Here is a 20664-nt window from a genome sequence, read left to right as displayed (position 1 = left end):
AGGGGAGGTGTGGGGGGAGAACAGAGAGAAAAAAGCAGGATTAGAGAATGCAAAGGCACAAATAAGTTAAATTAACAGCATGGGTGAGGTCCAGGGGCGAATCTAGGTTCCCACTTTTGGGGGGGCTAAGCCCCTAGATAAAACCCTATCATTTTTCCTGTGACCCAGCAAAACTAGGGGGGTCTGAGGGCATGTTCCCCCACAATACATTTTTGAAAATATCCTTTTAAATAGTGTCCTGTAGTGAGTTTATTTTTATTTATTTATTTAAATTTTCTTTGGGGGGGGCTAATGAAACTTTTGACACGCCCATGTTGAGGTCCCCCCCACGCTCTGGATAAGAGCGTCTGCTAAATGACTACATGTCAAGTGTGAACTAGTGCACACTTTTGTAACTTTTTTACTAACTGTTTGTGTTATGACTAGGTTTGGGGGGAACGTGCGTGAATGTGGGCTGTATCCCCAAGAAGTTGATGCACCAAACAGCCCTGCTAGGAACAGCCTTGCAGGACGCTCGCAAGTTTGGCTGGGAGTACGAGGATATTGGTGAGTGGGGGTGGCAAAGGGGGGTATAACATCCAGGGTTGAAACCAAGGTAATCTAGAAATGCTATTACATCACAATAGCATTTAAAATCCAAGGTCTTCTTGTCAAGTCAACACTTCAAAAAGCTATCGCCTTTTCTATTGATTTAAAACCAACGTTCATTTTAAGTGTAACTCAGTTTATTCTCAGGCAACGCTTTGGTTTTGAGCTGTCAGTAGCAGTTATTGATGAGAACCCTGTTGTTCCAGTCAAGCACAACTGGGAGACCATGAAGACTTCTATAAACAACTATATTGGTTCCCTGAACTGGGGCTACAGAGTAGCGCTGCGTGACAAGAACGTCAACTACGCCAACTCCTACGCTGAATTCATTGAACCACACAAAATCAAGGTCGTCCATTTTGCATTTTTACATTATCCTGTGTGTTCACAAAGTCCTTTTCTCAGTAATGTCTTTACTTAATGTACTATATTGTTACAATCTGTCACTAATTTACACTAAATTGAAACAAAGCCAAATAGCTCACATTTAAAGGAAACAAGTTTCTAATCTTTATATCTCTATAATTTGGATGCATCTAACCTTGGACTGACTAATTCCTGTGTAGGCAACCAACAAGCGAGGGAAAGAAAGCTTCCACACAGGAGCTAGTTTTGTCATTGCCACAGGAGAGAGACCTCGTTACCTGGGAATCCCTGGAGACAAGGAGTATTGCATCACCAGGTCGGTCTCCCCCTTACACACACACTGGGAAGAAAAATACTACACACCCACTTCAGGACTCTGTAGCGTGGAATTGGCACAGCATCACAGGACAGCCAGGTAGATGGACAGGAGAGGACCATGAACTCTGTGTGGTTCATCATAGTTGCCAAGAGGACATCGGCCTCGTAAGTCCAACATTGGCAGACCATAATAGACCGATGTCCACTTGGTGACAAGGTCCAACTTTGGCTGACACACCCACTTCAAGACTTTCTACGCGCAAAATTCAGCTTTTTCAATTCTGAAGGAAAAAGGCCTCTTCAGGGACGTGCACAGGAATTTTGAAGGGCAGTTGCTGTGGCCTTAAAAAAGGGCACCCCCCCCTCCCCTCCCCTCCCCCCAAAATAGCCTACCTACTAATGATGTTAATTCATGTAATGCATTACTTCCCTAAATTATTCTTCATGTTAAAACAAAATGTTATAAACTAACCATCAGCAGACATGTAGCTTAGTTTTCCTACCAAAAAATTTGCATGTGATAACGGGCTGGTTGTCTGGTAGGCAAGTTAGCCGTCTGCTTATTTAGGCTAAACGTGGCAAACTGAGCCTGGATTTATGAAGATTTTAATTGATTTCATAAAACTTGATGATGATTGTTCGTTTGTTATACATTTCTACAACTTAAAACTCACCCTTTCTGACAACGTCAAAGCAGTTTTTTTATTGACACAGGATAAAACAACCGGGACCGTCTCTTAACCGCAAGAAAATGCAGGCTCAGGTGGCGGTCGTATGCAGTATCGCAGAGTAAACAGAGTAGGGGGCATACCCCTGGGCCCCCTAGTTCATATTTTAAATCTAAATGTGTTAATTTCACTTTCTAAAACCCACTAGAGGACACTATTTAAAAGGATATTTTCAACAGAAAAATTGTGGGGGAACATGCCCCCTAGTTTTGCTGGGTCACAGGAAAAATAATAGGTTTTATCTAGGGGCTTAGCCTCCCCAAAAGTGGGAACCTAGATTCGCCCCTGCCCCCTCCCCCTTGTGACTTCCACTCTCGTTGCCCATCGGCTGGAAGTGAATAAGGCTACTTTATGAAATGTTTTGGGTGGCGATTTTTAAAATCTAGGTCTACATGAAATTCTGCAGCTGTTTAAATTCACTATTATTTATTTATTTTCCTCGGAGGGGCACTTTGACTCGAGGAGGGTAAACGGGCAGTTGCCCGGGCAACCTTAGCCATAGCCTGTGCACGTCCCTTATTTACTTATCACACATGAGCTTTTATAAACCACCAAAACTTGGAGATTGTTAATGGTTTAGTAAGATTTGGATAGCTAACCATTTGAACAACGGGGACAAACAATGGAACAAAAGAAAAAGAGGGAATCAGGATCTTCAGATGATTCATCATCTGAATAACTGGAATCTTGTGGTGAACTTATGATAGTCAATTCATATGTATTCTAATCAAACACAGTGTAAATTACATACCAATTTGTAAGGATGGGTATCCATTCTATTGTATTCTATTGTTTAGAACCGGTTCCCAGTGAATCGATTCCTTGGAATCATTAGCAACATTTCTTAAAAATTCTGTTAACGATTCTCTGTGCCGTTGAACAAACTTTTATAGTTTATTCAGACTGCAGCAATCATGGCAACAAGGAAGAAGCGTCCTAAAGTTTGGTTGTATTTCACACGACAAAATGACAACGCCACTTGTAACGCGTGTAAAAAGTCTATTTCATTGAAGGAAGGAAATACTACAAATATGAAGAAACATTTGAACACACAGCATGGAATGAAGTTACTGGAATGTCATGTGTTCGATGCATGCAGCAGCGCAGCTAACGTTAGTGCTTCATCTCTAACTAGCTAAGGTAGAGCTAAACTGCTCAAAAGTGATCACAACCATTTGTTACTGTGTGAAGCAGTTTGCCTTTATTGTGTGTGCAGGACGCACAGACCTAGTTGGCCCAGAGGGGAGAATCAATAAGGAATCGAATCGATAAGCAAGAATTGATAAGGAATCGGAATTGTTAAAATATGATCAATACTCATCCCTACCAATTTGTCACAAGTGAGAAATAGCTAGTCGCGTTTACTTTGTCGGTGTGTTGAAGCAGGTCGACGCGGGTCCGTAGTTAAACCTGTCCGTGTAGTGAGATCAAAAGTTATTTTGTCAAAGATTTGTTTTTTATCCAGCAGTGAAATAATTCCTTTGTCTAGAATTTATTAAGCAGTGTTGTACAGACACTTTAATCCCACTAGGAGAAGCATTGGCATCTGTTTGTCGCTAGTTTTTTACAATCTAAGAAAGGGGGAATGTCTTGATGCAGTTAAAACAATTTATTGGTCATCTATTGGCTTCGGTGTGTCCAAGGTGGTTCACAGATAAGTGTGAACTGGAATACAACTTTAGGATTTTGGTCTTGCATATACTTGCAGAATCTATCTACACAACATTGATAAATGGTTTATTTAGTAGATTACAATAAATGGGTACCAAGTTTGACTGACTTATTGTAACATGAAAGGAAGTCACATTAAAATATCAAATACATCACACAGAAAAGGTAGCACACTATCACGCAAATCCTTATCATCCCTTAAGTGTCCTTCAGCAGTGTAGTCCTTGAGAAATGTTTTGTAAATCCATATCATTTTTGGGATAATTTCTTTGTCCTGGCTAGCAGTCTGAGAAGTTTTTGGCCATCTTTCTGCAAACCACTGTGGAGTGAGACGGCAAATCTGGCATTGCTATTCTGGGCTAGGATTATATTACATACCTATACGTAACCTATATTCTCTCTCACATATTCATTATTTATTTTCCCACCCTAACTAGTCTCTCAATTTTGGCACAACATAGACAGTCTCGGTGTCCAAACAGCTGGAAGGATCTGTTGCGTGCACACACACGATAGTAGCTAGTTTAGCTTAGCTGTATAGGTTACTTACCGGTCTGGGGGTCAGGTCTGAGCTTGGATCAAAACGTAGCACAGCCGGCTGTTCCAGGTGAGCAAATTTGTACATAGTGCCTGCTCGGGTATGCTCTCCTGTAGCTGTGATATCCAGTTCCCCAAAGCAACAGATGACGTATGTTAGCTAGCTAGCTAGCTACCAGAAGGTACTGTACGTCAGCCGTAGGTAGAACGAATCACTACGATTAGTTGCCCTCGTTAAGGTGAGCATAAATAATGGTACATTATACCTTCAAGAATGGGCCCTACAGTAGCTGCTATCCTGTAACTAACAGTGTTAGTTAGTTGTCCAAAGCACTGGGTCTATCAGCTGGTAGCCAGCTACAAGCCATATAGCTAGATAAATACTTTGTCAGCTTTGTTGTCCATGTCTTCGTTGCTCAGCTGGAATTGTAGTGGACATTGATTATTAAAGCAAGAAAACACTAGAGGGCCACCAAGTCATGGAGAGCAATCGTTGCCATCTAACATCCAAACTATTGGAGTGAATACTATAGATGACCTATATTGTGATTTCGACAGATCAAGTTTCCTTCTGCTACCTAGTCTAGGTATGAACAAATTACTCTCTTGACAATAGGGTTAGTGTACCCTTCACATACGCAGTGTTTTAAAATCTCTGACAAACTTTTTCAAACTTCTTTATGTACGTTTGAGGAACTTGAAAAGAACCAGCCATAATATATAATCAAAAAGTCTGGTTCAACCTGTGTACTGTGCATATGTCCTTTGTGTTCTTGCAAAACCCTCTTGTCAACATGTACACATCCCTTTCTACCCTCTCAGCGACGACTTGTTCTCCCTGTCCTACTGCCCTGGTAAGACCCTGGTCATCGGGGCATCCTACGTGGCGCTGGAATGTGGCGGCTTCCTTGCTGGCCTGGGCCTGGACGTCACCATCATGGTACGTTCCATCTTGCTAAGAGGCTTTGACCAGGACATGGCCAACCGCGCCGGCGAGCACATGGAGGAGCACGGCATCAAATTCCTCCGGAAATACGTCCCAGTCAAGGTGAGCTAGCTTCAGGATGTCTCCCTCCACCCTCAATTGCATCTTCCCTGGATGCAAGAACTTCAGCTGTGCTGCAATGCTATTTAATTTCCCTATTGATGAGGAAAGGAAAAACAGGTTAATTGATTTTGTGAAGAGCCACGCTGATGGAGAGCTTGGGATAAACTCCAACAGCCGCCTCTGCAGTGACCATTTCACGGCAGATAGTTTTAACATGGACCAGAGACAGACAGGGTTCACGGACACACGGCTTCTCTTGTAGCACAGAGCCGTACCGAGCATTGCCCTCCCGGTCGTTCCTCCTCCAGTTGCATCTGGACCATCCACCACCGCCAGCAGTTCATCACTCAGTTCTGTTTGCTTGTTATAATTATACTAGATACCTCTGGAAAAGTTATCTCTGCTACTATATGAGTTAGTGCAAACAGCTAACTTCATATTAGGCTACTCTATGTAGGATGATGGTATTTTGGGGAAATGGAAGCTAACGTGCTGGAAGTAGTTGGAGAGCTCACTGTCTCTGGTGTTCATTTTTACTCCTGTGTTACAGCTCAGGGGAACAAGCTTCATTTATGCTTCACTCATTGAACACATACATTATAATTCTATACAGGATCTTTAACACTAATTTATGTTTAAGATTGTGACTGGGTCAATGCTCACATTCTGTTGAGGATCTAGTAAGGTCCTAATATCTGGCCCCCAAAGTACACATTTGAAATGCTCTGCAACCATTGCAATAACACCTTTTAGAATGTTGCTTTTGAGTATGAATTAGCCTAAACGTCTTTGTGAGTACTACATTTTTGCAGTCTATTTGCCACCCAGTGATGTCGAGTAACGTAATATGAACCAGCCTTCATGGACAAGCGAGAGCCACAGGGTCAAGCCATACAGACTGTCTGTAGAGGCATAAGCTTCAAGAAGTTAGTTTGGAAAAGTGACAGTTTAAATTTTGAATTAGCTTAATGTGCTTTTAAAAAAAGCATTTTGTGTGGGAATACTGAACTGGTAAGTATGCTTTAGTGGTTTTTCTGAAATAACGGTTAAATAGTTATTCCTGGGGAAATTATGAAATTAAATATACTATGTATCAGAAAATCAACTGTATTTGCTTATGTATTTAAAGGTTTTTAATTTCACCCTAATGATACTTCCCTTCATCAACAACTGACGCAAATGGAACTGTTACTTTTTTTAAAAATCTATTCACCTCGTTCTCCTAGTTAAAGGGACGATTGACAGTTTTTTGGGGTATTTCACAATGTTCCTTTGGGTCTCCGAATAGGGTATGTAACATTGTTTGGGCGGAAACTTGCCCGGGTGCTGTTCTATGCCCCCTGATACATCCTCAAAAATGTTCCCGGAAAAAAAGACTAGGTTTTCTCCTTTTATGGTATGCTCATTAATATTTAGATGAGCTGCGCACTGATTGGTTGGTTGGTTTTCAGCGAGTGAATCTGCGGAGCAGAAACGCAACACAGCCAACAGCACTCACTGAAACACCGAAGGTGGAGACGGAGACTTGAAATAAAAACGTGCAAATACATTTTTGTCTCAAGCTTGTGTAGTTAGTCGCTGTCTTCAATGCCACAGGCTAAACTAAGTTATGTAAAAATAAACTTTTTCATTTCCGGCACATTCAGTGAAATTTGGCTAGCAACATCAGCTAGGCTAGCTGGCTCGTAGCTTCTTCATGCAGCTTCTCCATGCAGGGCTCTAGATGAAACGGTAGGCTTTTTTTTACTGACAATGATCACTTCCAGCAAACTTCTTTTGAATTAGCCATTTCCCCCGAAATAAATATCAAGCTTATTTACGTGTTAACATCGTGCATAGATATCTATAGTATGTCTATGGATATCTAGATATCTATAGTATGTCTATGGATATCTATGCCTAGTCTCCTCCATGTCTCCCCAACGTGACGTTATCACCAAAATGCGCTAATATGCTAATGCTAACACTAAAAACAACAAAACTGGTCTAACACCATTTAGAGACACAATTTGGAGTTTTTTTTAATGATATACATATATTGAGTGCTTCATGTACCCATTTATCAACAGTGATGTTTAACCTGCAATATGGCCTTTGTCACTCTCAAAAATGATACAAATATATTTAAATCATATTAAAATCACAAAAGAATTGAGCCCTTCAATTTGAAATGTAATATTCGAAAATGAAAACGCATTTCCAGAAATGCGTTTTCATTTTAAGAACGTGGCTGCAAAATCGTAACCACAATTAAAATTCAAATGCATTTCCAGAAATGCATTTCCATTTTCAAGAACATCTTAAAATGAAAACGCATTTCTGGAAATGCGTTTTCATTTTCGAATTTTACATTTCAAATTGAATTTTGGTATTTATTTGCTGGGGCATATTTTGAAAATTTAATTTCAAATGTCTTTTTCGTTTTCATTTTAATTAAGTGAAAGAATGAGCAGTCTTAAAGAAGAAAATTAAAATGCAAATAGGATGATTGATTACAAATTTTATTCGAGTCAAATAATGCAGCCACATTCTTAAAATGAAAAAGCATTTCTGGAAATGTATTTTCATTTGAATTTTGGTCACGATTTGCTTCCATAATGAAGCTGTTGCTGAAATGAGTTACGTTCCAACCTTATGTTCATAACATCCGCAACAGTTATTAGTAATGCTAACGCATCCTGTATCTTGCACCTGCTTTTCTCCAGTTATTTCAAATAGATAATCTAGACAGGCGTTAGCAATAGGCTAGACTGCTATTTGTTTTCTGGCTATTTTTTCGAAGCTGTTGCTGAAATGAGTTACGTTCCAACCTTATGTTCATAACATCCGCAACAGTTATTAGTAATGCTAACGCATCCTGTATCTTGCACCTGCTTTTCTCCAGTTATTTCAAATAGATAATCTAGACAGGCGTTAGCAATAGGCTAGACTGCTATTTGTTTTCTGGCTATTTTTTCGAAGCTTCCCTTTTAATGCCGACTACAGCTAGTCTAGCTAGAGTAATTTGCTAAGTAAGGTACGCTATTTGATGTGTTTTGAAACGTATTTAGCAATCTACCTATACAGGAGACGTTAGCATTGCTAATAGGCTACTGTTAGCGACAAAATCATATTTACAGCTTGCGTTTGTGAAGAGCACATGGGTGGAACAGCACCTCTTTTCAGCAATAGTTCTTTGCAAATCCTTCTTTAAATTGTCCAAGGTTTTCATTCCAAACTGTCTTTGATGAAATGGTCCGAGCAAAGTAATAATTTAGTGTTGTACTTTATAGGGATCTTCCTATAGATAAACATCAGCCATGCCTGATGTTGGATATCATGGATATCTGGTTCCTTGGGAAGATTATAACAAATTTCAACATTCCCAGTACCGCCTGGAACACTGGATTTACGATGGTCCATTTTCAACATACTTTAAAAACGTGTTGTTCACATAAGCACACAGAGCAGCGCCCAGCTAAACTAGTGCCTGACCAGAGCGCTGGTAAATGTACATTTTTGGGGTGTGACAAAGTTGATGCACGTCACAACTTGCGTTGACGTCACAACTTGCACTGTTTCAAAAGCTAGCGTTTTTTGCAAGTTGCAGTTTCAAAAAGTGACATTTTGATAGGAAATAGGTTTCAATGGACTTTGAGGTTCACTGTAGCTGTGTCTACTACCGTGCACTTCGAGCACTGACTTTCAGTGCTTAGGGTGCATCACTCACAAAAACAGCAGAATTCAGTGCACTGAAAGTACCCGGATGGCGCACTGCAAACGGTCCCAAAAAAGTGTACAATGATGGACACTACTCGCCCTAAACGGGCGCCATCTGGGTACGTAGCGGAAGAGGAGGAGCCTTTTCGGCAGATTTTTCCACTTGGGGTGGAGAAGCGCGTTCATTTAGGCAGGTTTTGCGGGTGTCGCGAGCAGATTTGCTTCCGTCACTTCCGCCGAAGTGTCTAACACAAGTGTTCCATTTGAGACGGCACTTATCAGCAACGGAGTGCACTGAATATGTAAGTGCACTGTTTTGCAGTGCACTGTATTGCAGTGTACTTCGTAAAGTGCGCGGTAGTAGACACAGCCTGTATGTCTATTTTACACACCAAACTGTCATTTTTCAACTATGACAAGGTAAAATCGGTTTTGCAATCAATTGCCCCTTAAAATTTTAAAGTTCTTTAGTTAAATCAATTAATTTATTTGTGTGAATACTGTCATGCTGACATGGCAAAATGTGAAACGCTTCAAACGATTTTTGTTGAGCCTCATTGGAGCTGGGAATTTCAGGATGTTATCCTATGGTGGTTAACTTCAGGGAAAGTTTAGGTTTCTTGCTACTTTAGTGGCTGTGTCTTTGTGTGGTTTTCCATAAAGTGGGATCCTACATCTGCATTGTGTATTCTCACATATGCCTTATTAGTTAGTTAAGGAAACATAAATAAGACAAATTTGTGTCATTTACACATTAAATTACTCACTAGGTGTTCCCAGCTCCAGTCCCAGCAATGTTGGGACAAGAGGCTAGTAGAGGAAAGGACGTTTGAGTGTTCGTCAGCAGTGCACCATTCGGTTTTTTTGTGTGTCACTTCATGGCTTGGAAATGTCTGTTTTCAGCTACGAGGAAAGATATTCTTCTTACACTGTCAAAGGTAGTTTGTCAGTAATGGAGTAGACCATTTTAAGGGAAACAGAACCCTTACTGAACCCAATCTGTTTCTCAGAAATGTGTATTCCATAAGGCTATCTATTGATAAATTAGAATTAAGCATACTGTTTGTGTGCGTGTGTGACTGTGTGTGTGTCTCTCAGGTGGAGGAGCTAGAAGCAGGCACTCCAGGAAGACTGAAAGTGACTGCCAAGTCAACAGAAAGTGACGAGGTCATTGAGGGAGAGTACAACACAGTAAGTGGTGTGTCTTTCCTGCCGCTCCCCTACACCCCCCTTTCCATCCAGCACTCAACTTTTGCCTCATCATGGCTAACACCGACTCAAAATCAAATTATTTTGCCATGTGCACTACATTGAAATGGAAAGTTATTTTCACCAATTTTTCAGTCGTGTGTTGTCACAGCCTAATTACTGAAGGCAACATCTTTCTTGAAAATATATTTATTTCTTACTTGGAAATTGGTTTAAGTAGCTGACTTCTGGGTACTTTGTGTGTGTCTCTACCTCGCAGGTTTTGATAGCCGTTGGGCGTGATGCATGCACTGATAAGATCGGCCTGGACAAGGCCGGGGTCCATGTCAACCCCAAGTAAGTCCTTCTTTCCTTTGTCTGTTTATGTCTAGCTCTCTAATCCCCACTCTTCATCTTCACTGACCATTCACAAACTCGGCTTCCTGTCAACTAGGGGGGGTATTTGTGTGTGTGACTGTTCCTTTAAGACTTGAGTCATGGTGATTCAGCACATATTATCCCATAACCCTGTGTGTGTGTGTGTGTGTGTGTGTGTGTGTGTGTGTGTGTGTGTGTGTGTGTGTGTGTGCACGCACGCGTGCGTCACAAAGAAAGAGACGCACACAAAGAGAAAGAGGGAGACACAGAGAGAGACACAGAGGGAGACACAAATAGAGAGGAAAACACAGACAGAGAGAGAGACTGACACAGAGATACAAAGAGAGAGACACAAAGAGAGCGAGAGATACAAACAGAGATGCAAAGAGAGAGAGAGATACAAACAAAGTGAGGGTGTGGGTTTATAACAGGGGTCTTGAGTTGGCAGGGATTAAACAAGCATGAGGCAGGCTTAAGCGATCCTGTCTGGGTCATATGCCTGAGTCATATGACACCCCACCTAGCATTTCCACAGGGCCAACACACATAGCTTAAAGTGCACCTGGTTAGAGGCAAATACTTTGCGGTGTCACTGAATTAAGCAATAAATACAGATTTTAGAACAGCTAAGGGGGTTTTCGGCACTCTGCTTCGCGTCGTACCTAACAACTCCCCTTACCTGTTCTAAAATCAGTGCAAAACACGGCCTCTTGGGGCTTATTGCTTTTCTAAAACTGTTACTACAAATGTTTGAAATGGTTTCATAAATAAAAACAATTAGAAACAAAATAGTTTAATAATAAACCGTCATTCTTCCGCCACTACAAACTATAGTTCCTATATAAATCGTTGCCACGCAACAGCCAGATGGACACCTTTGTCGTGTTTTTTTATTTAAAATATTCGATGCGCAGTAATATATGGAACGCCGAGTTAGTCACAATTAAATAAAGAAATAGGTAAATGAATAGAAACATACATAAATAAATATGGCTATGAAATAAACTCTGAAATAAAAAAAAGATGCCAATAAATATATAAATATAGCATTATATAATTATATAGCTGAATCCATTTACCGACATCAATAAATAAATAAATAAATGTATTTATACATTTAAAGACAACATTTATTAATTCATGGGACTTTCATTTCCTAATGCCACATTTATTTATTTTTTGACTTTTACGCATCACATTTATTTCCACACCACATTTATTTCTGTGCTGTATTTATTTCCGATCTCACATGCAAACAAGAGGGGCGTGGTTATCTTCAGACCAACACAGGTGGTGTGTTTGCTATCACCGGTCTCGAAGTCTGAAACTGTAGGCCAAGTGGCTAGCTAGCCGGATAGCTAGCTGGCGAAATAATGAAAGGACATCAGTGTGGCCATTTCAGCTACAGCTAGCTACTGTAGAGCTAGTGGTTTGATTTAATATTGAATAATTCCATAAATTATAATATCTGGGTTTGGGTCTTGTGTACCGTGTTGAATGGGTCTTGGTATGGACACGTCTTGTTTAGTTGCAACTTTAAATTGCCAATAATAACAAAGCGTTAAGAAATTTCAATTTGAAGTAGTATTGTTAATTTCAAAGGTATGGGTAATGTCTGGAATGGTCTGGCTTCACTTCAGGTCTCGTCTCACTAAATGGTAATACCGGCATGGCATAATGGTGAGGCTAGATAGTTATAGTCGGGTGCCTTATCGACATAGCTATCCACATAATAGCAGAGCGATTTAGCGGTGACAGTGATTGTCTTCTTTGTAAGGTGTAGCGACGGTTGCTAGCTGTGTTAGCTAACATTACCTGGTACTAATCACACCCAATAGTACCTGTACATCTTGCAAACGAACAGTGCTCAATAAGTCTCAAACTATTTAAGACTTCAATATCTATGTTCTGTAGAGCACTTATCCGCCCAAGTACCTCTACAAAATCTACTATGTGTGCCAAAATAATATCCTGACAAGCCATGCTGATCAATTTGATCTATAAGGCCAGCATGCGATCTCTGACACGGCTAATGTCTTCCATCATCTACTGAATCTAGGTGTCCCTGTCTGCCTTCGATCTTGTGTGCAGCTGCGTTGGTCTGAAGATAACCACGCCCCTCTCATTTGAATGTGAGATCGGAAATAAATACAGCACAGAAATAAATGTGCTGTGTAAAAGTCTCAAATAAATAAATGTGGCATTAGGAAATAAAAATCCCATAAAATAAATAAATGTTGTCTTTACAAAAGTGTCATTTTGAAATAAATAAATAAATGATTGAAATGAAATAAATGATTAATACATGTATTTATTTATTGATGTCGGTAAATGGATTCAGCAATATAATTATTTAATGCTATATTTATTGCCTTTTTTTATTTCAGAGTTTATTTCATAGCCATATTTATTTATGTATGTATTTATATATTCATTTACCTATTTCTTTATTTATTTAATTGTGACTAACTCGGCGTTCCATAGTAATATGGAATGTTAAAGAATGTTATGAGGACAACCTGTAAGGTTATGCTGGATTTTACAACGGCATGGAACGCAATAGAGCCAATCACAATCAAGGATGGGAACAACCAGTTTTAGAAATCCTAATTTGAAACCAGCGTTTTAGTTTAGACACAGCACTTATTGTTGTGTTGTGAAATGATACGTTTGATAATTACACTTCTGAAAGGAAGTGTATTTTTTTTTTGTGGAAGTCATTTTCTTCAGTTTCTAACATTGTTATCTAAGGACTAAGGTCAAAACGTGAAGTCATTGTTGATAAGTTTACTCTATAGTCATTTCTCTTTCAGTTTGGGTTGCACAGTAATAGTTGGTAGAAACTTTGTTCGGGAGTCTGGGTTAAAATTTGCACTTGTGCACACTCACACACAATCGAATGTGCCATTGAAGTGTTGGTCATCCTAACTGTATATCTGTTTCTTTCTGTCATTACCAGGAATGGGAAGGTGCCGGTGAATGGCGAAGAGCAGACCAACGTGCCCCATATCTACGCAATCGGTGACATTCTGGAGGCCAAGTGGGAGCTGACACCCGTGGCCATCCAGGCCGGCAAGCTCCTAGCACGCCGCCTCTTTGCTGGTGCAACACTCAAGGTCTGCTCGGCCACTGTGTCCACTCGCCTGTTACAATTTTGAAGCCGGTGACACTTGGCATAGTCTATTTAACTTATTTTAGTGTTTTGTTGATTACTAGGTCCCAGGCAGTGTTGGGTGTAACGCATTACTAAGTAATTTTTAGGTAATTTAATTACAGTTACTTGTAATGTACTTGCGTTACATACCTACTGTAAATTAGTCAAACAGTTCTGTATAAATCAATATTGAATTAAAATCTAAATGTATTGTTTTAAGGTAAAAGTGAACGCTGCCTCTTTAAAATCCTTAGCTGTAGTGCAGTTGCACGGGAGACAGGTTTTTGCTGCATAAGCGCAAGCTCTAGCGGTTTGAAGTGGAAGATTTCGGACTTGGCGGAAGCAAGTAGCTCTAGCTGTTTTACCAAATGAAAATATTCCAAGTACTTTACCTTTTTGTCACAGGTTAACAAGAACATTAATGTCTATGGCATTAAGTGCAAGCTATGTCCTGGGGAGAAAAAACGATATGCAGCTGCGGCTAGCACAAGTAACCTCACAAGGCAGCATCGACGAACAGTTTTGAGTGATCCATGTTCATCAGAATCGGAAAGGGTTTTAATCGGCATGAAAGTTTGCACAGACTAGGAATATACTTTGGCATCGACAGGCAACACCTGTTAAGCAGACAAAACTTTATTTTACATCGCCAGTGCAGAAAGTGTTTGAAGGTGAGCTTAAATTTTTTTTTTGCAAACTAGATTGCAGGAAGAGATGCTACTCCTGCGCGCTGTAGAATCCTGTGATGTCATGTTTAACTTAGTTAGGCTTTTGTGTTATGCACATATTGTTTGGTAACTAAAGATGAAAGAAGGTTACACGTGTTACTAAAATATTAAGTACTAGTAGGTTTAAAAAAAGTAAAAGGCTAAACTGTTCCAAGTTTGACTTGTATTTAATTATTGAAAGACTTTCCTTTCTGTTGTCTATCCAGTCAAGGTTTATAGGGATTGTAAGAAGTAATGCATTACATTACTTATTGAGTAATTAAATTACTTTTCAGACAGAGTAATTACAAAAGTAATGTAAATACAATATTGATGAAGTATTTAGTAATAAATTATTTTTTGGAAGTAACTTACCCAACATTGGTCCCAGGCTACTCTTTAGGCCTGATGGCTTCTGACTCAATTACACTCTTGATATGGATGGTGCCCAATATGAATAATTATCAGATGGTGTCAGTATTAATAATTAACAAACTATTAGCATTTAGGTTATACATTTTTCTACCTTTGTGTAATTTTACAGCTACATGTCGGACTGTTGTTTTATCTCCACCTTGTAATATTCACATTTGATCCTGTATCTTTGTGTGTCACAGTGTGACTACGTCAATGTGCCCACCACAGTGTTCACCCCTCTGGAGTATGGGGCCTGTGGCCTCTCTGAGGAGAGGGCTGTTGAGCTCTACGGACAAGACAACATTGAGGTGAGTCAGACGCGACTGCTGTTTTGAAGCAGACTCCATCCTGGTTAATTATTGGGTGTGCTCAAGCCTTTGGTGAGCACAACCATTGTTCTCTCACATATATATTCTTATTATAATTTATTTTCCCACCCCTAAGGATCCCTCAATATTTGTGCTACATAGACGTTTATTAGATGTTTAATATGCATGCAGTGCGCCTGCGCAGTTCTGCCTGGTCACGCCGGTGTGAAAAAGAGTTGTGGAAAGTCCATGAGGCTGCAGGTTAATGGAAGCAAGCAGCATTGGAGAAGAAATGTTTATTTTACCGTTTTGAAATCAGTAGAAAAGGTGGAATTCTATGGTCTTAGAAGCTGTTATTTGTATTAGGGTCGTCTGGAAAATACATTAGTTATTCAAAGCATGTTAAGTTTTCGCCAATTAAGTTTTGGGGCAATAAAACGTGCACAAAACAAGGACTTCTGGCCTAGTGTTTTCTACGCGTACAATTCTTTTCTTGTGCATCATACATGGAACCAAGGAAGGCGAGTTTGGACTTTGCTCCTATATTAACATTAGCTACTGTCATCAGCTGTTGATGTAACAGTATATGTAGTGGACACGTTAGCTAATGATTATTTTTATAATAAGTGACTGACAATTTTATCTGAGTAAATTGGGTCTTCATGCTAGACTAGTTGTAATCCAGCATATATACCGTATTTTTCAGAAAATAAGCCGCATCATGTATAAGCCGCACCCCCCCAGAATGAGCATTTTGTGTTTGTAAATCGGAGTATAAGCCGTACTGGAATATAAGTCGCACTTTGAAAGCAAACTTTATCATTGCGCCGGTTAACTTTGAGTGGACCAATGCTCATGATTTATTACCAAGACACATTGTCGCAGCGGACAGCTGATCTTGAGACAAAGCCACTTTTTTGTTCTAAAACCGGACTGTCAAATCGGAGTACAAGCCGTGGCTTATTTTCCGTAAAATATGGTGTATATATATATATATATATATATATATATATATATATATATATATATATATATATATACACACACACACACAGATTCCTAATACTATAGATGGGTCACAGTGCCTGCAATGATGTCAGCGACACACTCATTTGTCTGGAATTATAGCTATAGTGCAGTGCGCTTAATGCAACTGGTGATGATGGTTCTTCTCAGTGGCTTTGGTTCCTATATTTCTCAGATCACAATTGAAATTCTCTGTCATCTCTGAAATACTCATTCTCTCATAATTTTAAACAAATTGCCAATTCTCTAGTACATTCCTAAATGTAGCCTTCCTTTGTTTGCTCTTTCCTACAGCATCAATTGTTTGTTATGTTTCAGTTAAATTGTCTTATCACGACAAACATCAAGACATTTAGTTCATAACAGTAGTCATTACATGCACAATGGTTTAGCCAGTTGTACAGTTCTGCCTAAGAGGTGTTTGCTAAGTTTACATAAACATTTGTAGTTTATCCTTTGTGCTGTGCAATCCTGTTAAATAGTATTGTTTCTTTTGTATTTGCATAAATAAGACACGACAACTGACGAGGAGTCGTACGAACATTGTTCCTGTAGTATGAACATTTGTGGATTGCTATATCCATGCCTCAAGAAAACAACAAAGGAGGCTAAGGTGGTAGGAATAGTGCCCATGTCCATGATGCAGCTGGTGATTATAATGTCAAAGCACATTTGCCTAACCCTAACCTAGCCAGCATTTCATCCATAAATGGAACCTTTTGAAAGCAGCTGATTTATATGCCAGCTGTCAGCATCGCTAACCTGGCCATTAATCGTGGCACTGCACTCCGTTGGATTATAAAAAGACTCAACTTTGTCTCATTTACCATGCTTTGTGGGTGTGACTTTTAATGGCCAAACCGCAATGGCAACCGCAAAATATCAACTTTGCCAGGTTCTTTAGCTGATTGTGGGAAACGAAACTCATGTAATTTGTATTTTTCGGTTTTGTGGGTGTGACTTCATCAGCATTCATGTTACAACCACTGTGTTTACAATTTAATTGCTTAGTAGAGCACAACATTATATGCAAAAGCTCAAAGGTCAACATAGATCTAGCCTCTTAATTTGGCTCTTAAAGTGAACCATGTTGATGCATTTAACTTCAAAATGTAGAAAAGGAAATTGTAGAGGGTAATAAAATATATGTTCTGTTTTTTTGTGTGGATTTGGCGTGATGTATCAGTAACACTCTTTTCCACTCTTGCATGTGCAGGTATACCACAGTCTGTTCTGGCCTCTGGAGTTCACTGTCCCCAACAGAGACAACAATAAGTGTTACTCAAAGATCATCTGCAATAAACTTGATAACGTAAGATCCTCATCTCAAATTGAGTTTCTGGTACTTGAACTTTTTGAAGTGTGCTCCATAGTGGGTCGTTATGTGACAATGTGTATTAAGATAAACTAGTGGTGGGCATAGATCATTTAAAAAAATCTAGATTAATCTCACTGTAATCTTGGCATGAATCTAGATTAAAATGGCTCATTTGAATTCCGCCGAAGGCATTCAGAATATGTGTGCTACCCAAATAATTACTAAAAGTAAGTCTTTGAGAACGGGTTTCTAAAGCCAGGTGGCACATTAGACCAGGGGCTGATCTCCTGTTTCCAAAATGCATCACAAACTGCTTGAGAAAGCTGTTCTACTATGGTAATTGGTGATGTTCAATAAGATGTACTTATGTTTATCAGCTGTTTATTAGATTAGTTAGCTTGGCTAAAAGAGCTGTGCTGACGGGCTTGTCTCGGTTGCACTCATACATCGTAGTTTGACGATGACTCTTCCCCTGCTCTAAATCAGTGCTTGGCCCGGCATCTTCCGCATTAGCAAAGGGATGCTTTGCGTTTAGGTGGTATTTGAGACTGGAAGAGCTCCTACAGTAAACTAATTACGCACAGCACAAGGTGCAAACAACCTTAGTCTTGTCGAGGTTTCCATTGGGAAGCTTCTTAAAAATACATTTCCCTCACATTTTACCAGGCGGTTTTATAGCTGCATCCATGTTAGCACGTCATGTTTGATGTGAGAATTTCATACACAAGGCATACACACAGGTTTGAAGACTTGTTCTTGCCCCCTACAGTGCAATTTGGCTAGGTATACATCCGCGCAAAAATATCAAGGTGAAAGTCATCATAGCTTGCGTAGTATAGACGGAGCGATTTTTTTATTATCGTGCGAGTATCACGTTAACCCCGATAACGCCCCCCCCCACTAAAATAAATACGCATACAAATGGATGTCTATTGTTGACACACTTTGCATTTTGTGCCATTGGATGGTAACTGCAAACATGAAACATCCCACATCCACGTAACGTCCTATATCACTTACAGGACCGTGTGGTCGGGTTCCACTATCTTGGTCCCAATGCCGGCGAGGTGACCCAGGGCTATGGAGTTGCCATGAAATGTGGCATGACCAAAGACCAGCTGGACAACACCATCGGCATCCACCCCACCTGCGCCGAGGTAAGACCTGACCCCTTCCCCCACAAAGCAATATGTGGCCATGTCTTTTACTCATGTTGTTTAACCATTTTATTAATTCAGGCAAAACTTTTAGGAATATTCTTTTGTTAGTAATGGCCTGAAAACAAACTTTAGAAGGAAACGATAAACATAAAAGCACTAGCAAAAGTGTCCTTGTGTCTGTAGTTTGATTGTCCTCTCACAAAGGAATGGTAACCCTGACAGTCAGTTGATCTCCCCCACTTCAGATTTTCACCACCATGGAGGTGACCAAAAGTTCTGGCGGTGACATCACCCAGGCGGGCTGCTGAGGTTAAACCCTGCTGGTTTAGCGGGCCATCCTGTCCTCTACATTTTAGATCTCCCCACCTCCCTCTCACCTCATAGGTCTGCATCTCAACAGGCCCTTTCTTGAGCATACAGACCAATAGTTTCTCAGGAAAACCCATCAAGTCTGAACTCAATTTGGGGGAATGGTCAGTGTTTAGATGAAGATTGAATCAAACACACTTGGAGGGGTATGATAACAGAACTATGAGGTTTAACAGGTAAGGTGGGTCTTACTGACAGGATGGCCCAAGCTAAACGGCGGGGTTACTCTGCTGCTGTTTCTTACAGGACACCTTGTGCGCCACTCTTTGAGGAGCGCTGCCGCATCAGTCACTGACTGACCATGCGGTTGCCGGTTTTGACGTCTTGGCTCGAACTCATATTTGTGGTGGGCTACGACTGATGTCTTTGAAAGTAAGCGCTATGGGGTGTACTGAACCCTTCGTCCAACTACCCAACTTAAACACTTCTTCACACATAAATAATCACTTGTAAAAAAGACTCCTTTTAGTAAAACAGATATCTTTGTTCAGTTGGCACACAACCGAGGTTTGACTAAATGGATGAATTGCTCTACACTCCTGTGCTTGTTTTGGTAGAAGTGAAATGTATACAGGAATGCCATTTTTCCCGTTTTAGTCATCATTTAGTTTTCTGTCAATCCATGAACATTCCAGACATTATACATTTTCAAGTTGTGTACTACTTCTGTGTCAGAAATCACTCGTGGGGGACAAAAGTCCATCTCTCAATATTGAGGTCATAGTCACCTACCAAGGTGTTAACCAAAAAGATCCCAGTTGTAAAGAAAAATGAAGGCTGGTGAACCACAAGTCTTTAGAATTTCTGGTATGTGCAATTCTATCAACATAGATATACATCTTTCAGATATCTGAAAGACAGACACACACCTGAATTGAACTGATGTTAATGTTCCTGTTATACATAATAAAAAACAACAACATTGTGCTAAGTTTTCAGTGGAGACTGAACTTAATGTTTCTTTTTGTTTCAATTTGATTATGCTGTTCAGTTTGACCGCAATGTGTGTATGTATGTTTCAAAAACTTTGTAGTGGGCTATATTTAAGAGTATAAATTCCGACTGATTACTGTCTTTGAGTTGTGAAAATCTATAAAAGGACAAAATTGTCTCTCATCACTTAGTTGATTAATTTTCTTCAAATACTTCAATAAAAATGATCCAACATATTAGCCCTAGCTCAGTGTCTGATTGTAGTTTCTGTAATTTCTTTTAGAAATGTAATTTGGTATATTTTATTGTGGGGTGAAGAGAGTGTAACCTAAGGCGTGTAAATACACTACATGGTCAGCAGTATGTGGACACCACTCAGTATACAAAAACCTGATTGTTGAACCTCTCATTCCAAAATCTTGGGCATGAATATGGAGTTGGTACCCACTTTTGGGATTTTTGAAGACAAAGAAACAATTGAAGACAAAGAAACAATGTGCGAAACAACTCTGGTTTAATGTCCGTTATTTTGGAATTCAACAAGCAGGTGTTCGTGTACTGAGAAGTGTCTACATACTTTTGGAAAATATTGTATTTTTGTTTCAAGTCTGTTTAACCTGCGACCCGTAAGAAGTATTTCATACACTACTTGAACACACTTGTAGTATGTTTTTCTTCCTTATGTTTGTTGAATCAGGAGTGTGGGATGGGATCCATTGGTGCAATCTGTGTTCAGAACATCAGAGCTCTA

General features: G+C 39.8%; 1 protein-coding gene across 4 annotated transcripts in view; it reads left to right on the top strand.

Annotated features, from left to right (window-relative positions):
- txnrd3 (thioredoxin reductase 3) overlaps positions 1-20152 on the top strand; it is a 46912-nt gene extending 26760 nt beyond the window's left edge. For all 4 annotated transcript variants that reach the window (XM_084704016.1, XM_084704018.1, XM_084704019.1 and 1 more), the window contains 11 exons: positions 427-546; positions 795-937; positions 1155-1270; positions 5031-5256; positions 10054-10146; positions 10424-10500; positions 13481-13637; positions 15000-15107; positions 17350-17445; positions 18474-18608; positions 18857-20152. In XM_084704016.1, the coding sequence (XP_084560142.1) occupies positions 427-546; positions 795-937; positions 1155-1270; positions 5031-5256; positions 10054-10146; positions 10424-10500; positions 13481-13637; positions 15000-15107; positions 17350-17445; positions 18474-18608; positions 18857-18925 (1340 nt within the window). In that variant the 3' untranslated portion in view covers positions 18926-20152. The remainder of the gene's footprint in view (positions 1-426; positions 547-794; positions 938-1154; positions 1271-5030; positions 5257-10053; positions 10147-10423; positions 10501-13480; positions 13638-14999; positions 15108-17349; positions 17446-18473; positions 18609-18856) is intronic.
- The last annotated feature ends 512 nt before the right edge of the window (positions 20153-20664 follow it).

The sequence above is a fragment of the Hypomesus nipponensis genome, chromosome 9 (genome assembly GCF_054491055.1).
Source record: "Hypomesus nipponensis isolate SF chromosome 9, ASM5449105v1, whole genome shotgun sequence".
Taxonomy (NCBI): Eukaryota; Metazoa; Chordata; class Actinopteri; order Osmeriformes; family Osmeridae; genus Hypomesus; species Hypomesus nipponensis.
This window is presented reverse-complemented; position numbering and strand designations above follow the sequence as displayed.